Source organism: Xyrauchen texanus, chromosome 19 (genome assembly GCF_025860055.1).
Source record: "Xyrauchen texanus isolate HMW12.3.18 chromosome 19, RBS_HiC_50CHRs, whole genome shotgun sequence".
Lineage (NCBI taxonomy): Eukaryota > Metazoa > Chordata > Actinopteri > Cypriniformes > Catostomidae > Xyrauchen > Xyrauchen texanus.
Genome location: NC_068294.1, coordinates 9,680,389 through 9,691,952, shown reverse-complemented (window position 1 = coordinate 9,691,952; position 11,564 = coordinate 9,680,389). Strand labels below are relative to the sequence as shown.

General features: G+C 40.0%; 1 protein-coding gene across 3 annotated transcripts in view; it reads right to left on the bottom strand.

Annotated features, from left to right (window-relative positions):
* Positions 1–1,190: 1,190 nt before the first annotated feature.
* Positions 1,191–11,564, bottom strand: part of LOC127660014 (serine/threonine-protein phosphatase 2A 55 kDa regulatory subunit B beta isoform-like) — a 107,486-nt gene continuing 97,112 nt past the window's right edge. For all 3 annotated transcript variants that reach the window (XM_052150057.1, XM_052150058.1, XM_052150059.1), the window contains exons 7-9: positions 4,373–4,542; positions 3,023–3,114; positions 1,191–2,933 (exon numbers count right to left, since the gene is read on the bottom strand). In XM_052150057.1, the coding sequence (XP_052006017.1) occupies positions 2,654–2,933; positions 3,023–3,114; positions 4,373–4,542 (542 nt within the window). In that variant the 3' untranslated portion in view covers positions 1,191–2,653. The remainder of the gene's footprint in view (positions 2,934–3,022; positions 3,115–4,372; positions 4,543–11,564) is intronic.

Below are 11,564 nucleotides of genomic sequence, written 5' to 3'. Positions count from 1 at the left end.
TATTTGGTGTTCCAATTATGCACCAGGCTTGAATAATTAAGCTTGCATGGTTTCACTATTTTCACATTTATTTACACCATTAAAAAATAAAAATGTATGTTACTTTTTGTGAAGTCTAAACTTAATTTGCAAGTCAAACATACCCATTCAAGAAAAAATAAACGATCTTTTGATTATTACCGTCATCATATTTTGTGGAGGTCTGCCTGCTCATATCTCAATCTTGTTTCCATAGCTACAAATGTGAGGTGATGTTGTCCTACATGCATTGAGTTTTCTTATGGAAGGCTTCTTTATGTTATTGTGGTACATAATTACACAATTATTTGTAAGGTGAGTGAAAATGTGAAATTATTTTGTAAAATGTTAAATGATTTAATAAAATGTTTATGTAAACTGTACATCAGATTGCAAATATCTGTATTAACTGAAATATTTTTTAAGTTAAAATTGCTTATTTATTTTAATAAATATTATGTCATGAAGTTAATTAGATTTTACTTAATTTTAACCATTAATATTTACTCTTAAAATATAACTTAAATTAAATAAATGTAACTAGTATTTTTGCTGTGTATTTGAAATAAACAAAAATTGATTTAAATTTTAATCTAAAATAAAGATAGTTTTATTGTTATTATGCATTTTATGATTGCATTTAGAATTATTAAAGGAACTACGGTGCCCCGCTTTGACAGTAAAGGTGCCTCAGTTTGTCAGGTATTTCGGAAGATTGATATTTGGTTATAATATTTGTTTCAGTATTTAATATCATTATTATTTTTACTACATATAGTGTACTGGACAACTTTAGACATTTAAAATGGTGTCATATGAGGGGCTCAAACATTTTGGCACGTATATTAAACAACGCGAACGATGAATTCACCTGTATTCGTGTTATTGCTTTACTGTATTTCTTTACTTTACAAGCATTTCTCATACGCGTGATGGCAAACACATACATTGTAAGTTGTTCTGCTGAAAGACTGCAGTGAAAGTATAGACAAAAAAAACTAATTTCCTTCCCTGCAAATGACACCAGAGACGACAGCTAGATAGGATATTGAGCATATTTATTTTCAATTTTATAAAGCGTGTCTATGAATTGCCACCAGAGGGCGCCATTGTTTAACCCGCTCTTTCTCTCGCTAATGGTTAAGAAACAGACAAGATGTATTTGACGTAACCTTTCTTTTTATTTCAACGAATTCCATTAAGCATAAAGACTGCGTGGCAAATCATTGCATGTCGGTACATTCTGAGCTATAAAACTTTCATTAAGAAGTTACAACTGAATTATTTTCAGAAAACAACATTGCTAGTTTATTTTTACATAATAAAATTCCCTGATATCATTTCACCTTCACGTCATGTATAGGCTACATCATGATACCGGCATTCCTGTCATCCTCAGGTCAAAGTGACACCACTGAACGAGGACAACGATTTAACAGTCTCAGACATATGCAGTATTATGAAACAGGTTTGTTTTGAATGAAAAGAGATGGCATCTGGTGTTATACAGGTTCGTTTGTTGGAACAAAACAGCTTTTTTTTCTTCTTCATTGGCCCATTAGATGACATCATGCATGCATTATTATCCTTCACCTGGTACTGCACTTGAATAATAATTATAATAAAAAAACAGGGAATACCACATACTCAGATTATGTAGACTGGAATGCAAAATTCAAGTGCTTCAATTCTGTGTATTCAAAAACCATGTTGCTGCAATTCTTCACCCTTCTTTTACAAAGCTATTCTTCACATTTCTTGTAAAAACATTCACACTTCACGACCCAAAATACTGCCCTTTCAAACACCCCCCACCCCAATCACCCACATACGAAAAGAAGGCACCACAGTTTATTAATGGTTACATGAAAATAAGAGGACTAAAAAGGACAACATGAAATTACTTTTTCACTAATGGGATTGACTTTTACTTCAGCGCTCCTATAAAGAGGACCAATGCGGTCGCTAGGGACTGTGATTCAGGACATAGATTCTTTGTTTTGTGATCTATGTTCTCAAAATACACAGCCAGCATAGAGTCACATTCGTAGTTTATTACAGGTTAGTCCTACACTTTGGCATTGTGATCCAAAGGAAATTAACATCCATTCTGTTTGTTATAAAGGCACCCCTCTGTTTTCGATGCCAGGATGTCGATGAAAGAGTCTGTGAAAAATAGACCAAGGGTCAACTCCTGTGCACAGTTTGCTGTTCGAATTTTGCTTTATTAAAGATGCTAAATTTTGTTAAATTTAAACTGACAAATTATGTCAGTGACAACGTACATTTGTCCTGATTTAAAGAGTCACGTATTTCCCCGCAACAGAGAAATGAATAAATACAATAAATAAACAGTTTTAAGTAAGAGTTGGCCTAGAGGAAATGCAAATACTTAATAAAGGAAGATGGATTGTGCAGAGCATGCCGCTCCTTATTCACTCAGCATCCATATACAACATGGCTGTTTCATTCAGGATCAGAAGTCCTACATTTGTCCATACTTCTCCCTACTTCTTAGATAACTTCCTTTATTCCACTGGAAACAAAACCAGCACAGTCACACGCTGCAATTTTCAAAAGGGTGGCTACAATGCTCTCTTTCTCTTCATGGATGTGTGGAGGCAGTGCAGTTGTGCTAGTTGACCTTATCCTGGAATATGTAAAGGTTATTGGTGGCTGCCACTGCGATAATGTTCTCGGATGGATGCCAGGCGGTGTGGAGAATTTTCTTGCTGAAGTCCAGGCTGTCCACACTGATCTCGTCTTTACGGCGTTTACCTCCCACGCACACCTTGCGGGGTTTCAGGATCGCCCGAGGCTTGCTGTTCTCCCGAGATGCCTCCAGCGTCACATCACGCTTTGTATTGCGGTCGAACATTCTGAAGAAGTTGTTGTAAGAACCAGTCATGATCACACTGGAAATGAAGAGGGCAAAACATCAACAATATTCAATAAGTTCTCAACAGAAGTGTCTATCTACAGCTTGTTTCAGTAAAATACTGACCTGTCCGATCCATTCCAAACACATTCAAATTTGTCGAAGATGCAATCATTCTCGTACAGCGAGCAGAGCTTACTTCTTAAGTAATCGTGCACCTGGAAGATAAAACTGGTGTTCAGTAAAAATTGTTTAGGACGTAAAAAAACTGAAATTTAAAGAGTGCATAAATTTAAAGACCCCATGATATGGTTTGACAAGCAGTTTTCTTTCCTGTGTCAAAGTATTTCCTACTGAAACAGGAAGCGGGGGTGGACCATATCGAAGAGCTCATCCCTTTTTGTTTACATAGCCAATAGCCTTTAGTTTACATTTCAAAGCCCGGCTTTATACACTTTACGCCTCATATTATGGTCGAAACCACTGAAGATTTTAAAATGAAACCAATATTGTAAAACCACATACTTCACAATGAATTGATAGTTGGGAAAGTCAATTAAGTACAATTGTTAGCGCAAAAGAAGACACACCGACAAGCCAAAATTTGATGCTTAATATTGCTAGTTAGAGGTAGTTGGTATTTATTATTTAGGGTCCGAAAACGTTCTCTAAAAATTGGATGGAAAAACCAAGATATGAATAAAATCTCTAAAATGCTCCCTCAAGGTGGATACATTTTTTAACTGAATAGAAGAGGCATATAAACTATGATAGAAACACATTTACCAAATATATTCCTATAGAATTTATTTAGGAATATAGGTGTGCATCAGAATAGTCATGTGACTTTGCCTCAACAAACCATGTGAAATCATATTTCGCTCAGAGAATATCATCACCTTGCATCTCAAATCTTGCTCTGGTTATTCTGAAATAATGGAAGGAAAGCCTGCCATCAAAACGATTGGCTAATATTAATAATAATTCACATAATTACATCCTCGAACTGTCTGATATGCTTTCGCTCCCAGACATAAGGCATCTGCACTGAATGCTAGCAAATATGAAGTTTGTCAGAGCGTTTTGTCTGCACACTGTAAACCATAAACGTAGGAATTTATTACATTTAAAAAAAGAGCTAGAGTAGCTTCAACTTCCATTTTCATTCAGGGGCGGTACTAGGATGTGATCTATGGAGGGGCATTTTGATCTTTAGGGTGGGCAACTGTTTATCTCTTTGTCTGACCAAAGGGTGCTCCTCCTTGATAATTTATCTTGGGCTGGTCCCACTTGATTGTGTTTTGGAGTTGGTTTGGGGGACATCAGAAGTTTCAGTGGGTGTACGAGGAAAATCTTAGGGGCAATGTTTTTATTTCTGTTTTGCACCGATTTCCACAGAAGTGACAATTTTGCTCTCTTCAACACATGGGATGGAAACGCACTGTAGGTTTGCAGTGAAATCACCCAATACTTTACCTGATAGGTCTCCAATGGTTTGCTCTCCATGTTGAGATCCCAGACCTTCACTGTAAGGTAGTCACGTGTCATCAGGTACCGCCCACTGTGGCTGAACTTGACATCAGAGATTGAGGAGATGATTTCAGAGAAAAAGGAACGATTGCTTGGATCTTCTGGCTCCTCAAAAACTATGTATGCATAAAAAGAAATCAAGTAAAGAAGACATGTTAGCTTCATAGAAAGTTTGAAATTCCACATTTGAGTTTTAGAAATTATGCTGCGTTCACGGCATGTCAGAATAACTGTATTATGGGATGGCAACTTGGAGATTCTACTTGGAGCTGTTCACATCCTGAGACCTCAGACGTTATTTGTTTCTATGGCAACAGTCACAATGCAAAAAACTGCTTTGTTCTTGATAACAGCAAAATATTTAATCACTACATTAATTCATGAATTCACCTCTATATAGGGTTGCCACCTGCCCCGTATAATACAGGATTTTCCTGTATTTTAAGCTGGTCAGATGGTGGCACTTTGAAATCGTACAAGATCTTTAATTTAACCTTGATATTTGTTACACCAACTGAAAAGTCCACAGATTGTGCTAAAACATACTAACACTGTGAAGGGTGTTGTAAGGAACCATATGAAAAGTCTACACACCCAACTAGATGGCAACCGACCCCCAAAACTTGACCCTATTTACTTTCTTAATACATGTTCCTGGTCTTATTGTAAACAAAATCATTGGTGCAAGTTATTCCAAAGAACAAAATGTTTGTCTTCACAATCTTTCACCATCAAAATGTAATAACTTTCTCTGCCTCTGAAACAAATTTCCTTTTCAAGCCTTTTTATTTGCCAGTGCATTAAGCACAATTAGTGTCAGATACTATTTGCACCCCTAATTAAATACTAAAATACAGTATTATTGTGTTTATTTAGAGTCCCACAGACACCCTATACCAACCCCAACGACTAAACCTAATCCTTACCTTCCTATACAAAAATTGACCATGGTTTACTACAGTAAAATCATATAAGGCTTGTCCGCTTGCCATTGTCAATTTACTCGTTCCTGTTGCGTGTCCTCAACCTAGCAACCCGTGTGAAATTCGAGTCTGGGGAGGAGGGGCGGGGGAGACAACTCTCTCCAATATTTTGAATTTGGACTGCAGTATCCATTTGAAATACTTGATATCAATGTTACATATTGTGTCTTTAATTTAATAAATATATAACATCCATCCTTCCAGCACTCTTGGCTTCTAGCTGGTCAGGAGGCTATTCAAACAGACAGATGCATAAGTGAAATGAGCCAATGGGCAAGGAAGTAGGCTAAAAGCACAGGGAGTGACAGTGTTATTCACTAGGACAGTATATTTTGTATAAATGTTCTGAACGGTGACATAATTTAGCACGTGAGCATGACACCGAACTGATCAGAATTTGCATGTACCGCCCCGGACATACGGGTATAAAGGGAGGGAAATGCATCTGTTCATTCAAGATTTTGCCTGAGGAGCCGACAATGAGGTTCGGCCGTAACAGTGGCTCGGTTCAGCGACGTGGCCAGGAGGACACAACGTCTCGTTCCCTCCATCAGGGAACGGAGGTTACAACACTAACCTAGACGTTCCCCGTCTGTCGCTCACTTTGACGTTGTGTAGATGAAGCGACACTAGGGGGTCCAATATTAATCATGCCATGCGCTGAACCGTGTACATGCACTGCTGACACAGGTGCGGGCAGGCAGTTGCGTGGCAAAGCGACAGACCGTGTCAGACTGTATGTATCCTTCCCCAATGCCCCATAAAATCGTCATAACCTTCTGTTTCCCTACACCCCGATATGGGGGGAACAAGGCGACTCAATCATGAGATTGTAAAATCTCGTAAAGGTATTGGGTGTCGCCAACCTGCTGCTCTGCATATGTCTGCTAAGGAGGTGCCTTTGGCCAGTGCCCATGAGGATGCCACGCTTCTCATCGAGTGTGCTCGAACCCGTAAGGGGGCGGGCACGGCCTGGGTGTGATAGGCCAATGCTATGGCGTCAACCACCCAGTGGGAAAGCCTCTGTTTGGAGACAGCATTCCCTTTCTGCTGTCCACCAAAGCAGACAAAGGGCTGCTCAGAACGCCTAAAGCTCTGCATGTGGTCCAAATAGATATGTAAAGCATACGTACTGGACAAAGCAACAAAGGGGTTGGGTCTGCCTCCTCTATCAACCCCACGATGATGGCAGCCCAGGCAAGCATGTCGGCCATCTGGGCGCCAGCCTCTGACTGGGCGTGCTGACCTGAGGGTGGCAGCCTAATTGAGTCTTCCACGTCAGATGCCGGAACACTCTCCGATGTAGCAGCGAGCTCGTCATCCAGCTTCCCGGGCGGAACTCAACGAGAATGTCGGGGGGCCGGTGGTTCGTGGGGATGTACCCGGCGAAACCGAGCCCGCTGCCATCCCCAAATCGCCTCCATCGCCAGCCGGGTCATCCTCAATCCCGAGCGACATGGGGGGGCGGCTGGAGTGGTGTTCCATTTTAGGAAGGAAAGCTGCGACCGCAACTTTGCCATGGTAAGGTTCTCGCAGTGAGAACACGAACCATCCACAAACGCTGCCTCTGTGTGATCGCAGCCCAGACACGTAAGGCAGCACCTGTGACCGTCAGGAGCAGGGAGAACATGACCGCATCCAGGAACTACACAGGGGAGGAAGGGCATCTTTATAAAGACGCATCCTGAAAAGGACGTTCAATGCCACTGTGTATTGCTCTTTTAGAGAATCAAACTCTTTTACAATATTTTCTTTTAGAAAGTGCTGTCGAAGCGCCTAGGTGCAAAGCTGCCGTGCAGAGAAGGAGAAAGCCGCTGATATGCGCCGTAGATCCAACAGCATACGCTCTTAGGGATGAGGTGAACAGTTTTGGGAATCGCAGCTCGCTTATCACACAACAGGTCGGCTCCGAAGAAAATTTCTGAATGAACAGATGCATTTCCCTCCCTTTATACCCATATGTCCGGGGGCGGGACATGCAAATTCTGTCTGACAATTTCTTATTGGCCTTTTCTCAAGTTCAGAGATGCGCGAGGCTCTCAAGAGAGACCCCTAGTGTCGCTTCTTCGACACAACGGGGAAGGGGACAGACGGGGAACTAGAGAGATACAGTTGAGAGATTTAACAGGTGTTCAAGTGTCTCTCTCTTCACCATGCAGCTGGTACACAAAGCATTTTTGCTATTTCTGCATTTCTTGTCAGATGTGCTGCATTATGACTAATGATGGTGCACCAAGATATGAAAGGTGTCAAAACTATACGTCACGCGCTTTCAATGTTAACAGCTTTGTTAATTATAAACAGGAGCGATTGTTTTATCGCTTACGGATACACGGTATTAAACCATTTGCACATCAAATTAACAGGTTTAGAAAGGTTTATACATTTGTAACATCTAAAGTTCAGTAATTAAACGCGTTCCCTCACTGCACACACTTTTAAACTCAACAAGTGCTCAAACACGCTGACAGCTGCACGTGAGAGAGAGGGAGAGATAGAGGGGATTTACTTGCGTATTTACTGGAATTACATTTTGATACAAAAACAAGTTTATTGATTTGATTTGTGCATCTGTATCTATTGGTTTAATCAATCCTGAATTTGTGGTTAGATTCTTGCTGTAAAGTGAATAAAAGTGTGTGGGAATTTCGTGCGCTATGAATATGGATCTTGCAGGCATTATTAAAATTGTGTGCAATGCCCACAATCCCAGGTCGAATTTCAGGCCCTGTATTATTATAAGTAGTATTCAAGGAAATATTAAGAATGGAGACAGCAAAAAGGATGGGAAAAAGTGGGACAAAAGGCAGAATCGAATCCGGGACGTCTGCACGAAAAAGCACATCCACACCGTTGTTACACCCCATGCCACTGCAATGACACTGGGGTGCAGTTTGTCTATAATTTCTGTGTTTCCACCAGACTTTTGGAGTGCAAATAGCCATGCTGTGTAGCAGGTGCTATTTACAGTTTAAATAGTAAAATGTTTTTACCCTTCCTCTTCAACAACCTGGCTCCATTCTGTTATGTAACACCCACTTTTCACGATCCAAGTTCCGCCCTACATTTTCTTCCCGTTGAATATCCACGTTCTATCGGAAATGCATCACATTGCTAAAAGTAAAATACATTTTTAATGCTATTTCATGTTCAGTTTAATATCAAGCAACTGGCTCTTTCAAAGAAAGTTTCTCTGAATCAGTTTCACTGTTTACTTTCCAACATATATCAAATGCGCCCCACTCACTAGGGAAATAATACACCTGTCACAGCAGAGAAACCGATATTTATCATCATATACCGACTCAGTCGTGGATAAGCCTCAGATGTGTCAGCAGGTGTCTCCAGAGTGGATGAATAAAGACAGCAGAGGGGGAGAAAACAGATCAATGCATGTTTGGGATCTGCTGGTCTGCAGGTGTTTGTCATAAGCATGCCATGTCACATTGTGAGCCTGTCCACCAGCTGTTCTGCTGGGTGTCATTCACTGGGGGCTAATGAGTCCTCTGGGAAGCGATGTGAGGGGTGACAGCCCTAAGTCCAGGGCCCTTTGCTGCTTAGCCTACCCTGCCTGACACCGCAGATTGATTTTTCCGAATATGCTCTAAGATGCCTGGATGATACATTAGTGTGGGTGGAAGGACCAATAGTCATATCTGCACACACACACACACACACACACACACACACACACACACACACACACACACACACACACACACACACACACACACTGTGATAAGGAAGACAATGAGTAAGTCTTTCCCGAGGCAAACTGGCAAATCCGCCTGCTGTGATCTTGTGTAGAAGGAAAACATGAAGAAAATGTGTGTGTAATTTAGAGCAGTCTGGTACTGGAGATACAAGTAAAGGCAGCTAAATCTGAAGCTCCTATAGTTTGCCCCTCTAGCAAATCTGTACATGTTGAAAATTCAGAAGCATAATGTAAATGCTTTTTTCAACAGGATGTGAGCTCATGGAACATTGCACACGTCGATAAAACCAAGGAAATGACCAAATTCTTCCAGCTGTGAGAAAACTATAGACAAGGATATCTGCCCTCAAGCACTGATTTTAATACCAAGCTTAATTGTCAATGCATTCAATGTGATCATGAAATTCACATGGATATGTCCCATCTTAAAGGAATAGTTCACAAAAAAAAAAAAGATTCAGTTATTATTTAATCAACCTCAACACCATATGCTGTTATCTTTTTCATAGAACATGTGAGGAATTTTTTAAGAATCACTATGCAGCTCTTGCCATACAACAACAGTTCTTGTTGCTGGGCAAAATAACCCATACAAGCACCATAAAAGTAGTTCATTAGACAGTTATATGATATATTTCTGTTGATCACACAAAGTTAAAGTTAAAGATCACACACTGAATTATGCAATTTCTGATTGTAATTGCCATCAGATGTAATTGCAAAAATACATTTTGTTTTCAAAACAGGTTTCTGAATACCCCCTGTCTGATGTTGGTCTAACAAAGAGATAGTTCCACCCCCAACTCACACCATTAGTTGAGTAACATTGGGGCGGGTCTAAGCGGGTCATTCAAAACAAACAAAGCAATATTCATAGCACCACAGAAACACAGTGCTTAAAGTTTTCCAAAAAATTCAGCTATGAATGGCTTACTGGTACAGGAGGATATTTATTGAACACACAACAAGTTACATAATTTAACTTTAAGTCACTATTTACTAATAATTTCACCCGCCCCCAAAGTTTGCATCTAGCCCTTTTGTTGTATGGCAAGAGCTGCTTAAAATGTTTTAACAAATGTTTAGTTTTGTGATCCACTCAAAAATATCAGCATGTGTGCTCAAACATTTTATACCTAATTTTTAAGATTGACACATTTAAATTTCATAACAAAATACCATCAAATTGAATTGTGTAATTTTTTATCCCCTTTTCTCCCCAATTTAGAATACCCAATTCCCAATGCACTCTAAATCCTCGTGGTGGCGTAGTGACGAATCTCAGTTGCCTCTGCGTCTGAGACCATCAATCCGCACATCTTCACGCTTTTCTCCACGGCATCCACACACAACACACAATGCGCCCCTCCGAGAGTGAGAACCATATTATAGTGACCAAGAGGAGGTTACCCCATGTGACTCTACCTTCCCTAGCAACTGGGATAATTTGGTTGCTTAGGAGACTTGGCTGGAGTCCCTCAGCATGCCCTGGATTAAAACTCGTGACTCCAGGGGTGGTAGTCAATACTCGCTGAGCTACCCAGGCCCCCCTCAATTGTGTAATGTTTAACATAATTAAATTAATAAAACTTAAAATATTTATTTTGGTATTTTATTTTATAAAAAATTACAATTTGATGGGAAAAAATTATATAAAATCTTTATTTATTAATTTATTTTTATGTGGGTTTGGAATTATATAAGGGTGACATGGGTCTGTTCCAAAAACTAGTGAAATGACACACTGTCTGCTGCCTACATAGGCAGCTGTCTTCTAAGGCAGTGTCCTAACTGAAATGGAGCCTCAAGAAAGAGCAATTTGGAATGCTCTAACAAGGGGAAGCTCCACACATTATTCAAATAGCACTCTTCATGCGCAGTGCACAGGAGATTCCACTTGCATCTGATTTCAATACTGGTGATGCGAAAGGAATGATGCAATCCTCTAATTAGCAAGAATATACATGACACACACACCTTTTGGGTAAAATAGTCAGTTTTCTAGCATATGAAACAATTTTGCATACTTTTCAGTTTTTAATTGATTATCAGTGTATTTATAATTAAAATTATTCACCTCCCATCTTAAAGTGGCCGCAGAGGAGACCAGAGACCCTACTATTTTAGAAATGGAAATATGGCAATTTGTTATCAATTCAGCCATGTGCAACCAAAGGGGATGCTACTGTATACCTGCAGTATAGGTTCGTCTGCCTGCACTGTGTCCAATCCCCAAATGAAATTAGCCAGTTAAGCCAAAAGAGACACAATCATATAAAAATTTTGCATAATCCTCACCTCCACTACCCTCACCCTAGGTGGAAAAGAGCTTATCCCTGTCATGGCATATGCACTGATCTGTGATCTCCAGAGACAACATCTGAGTTTCTGGAAAAGGAGCTGTACTGCCCCTCGCATTTGTCATGTTACAGTAGAGATG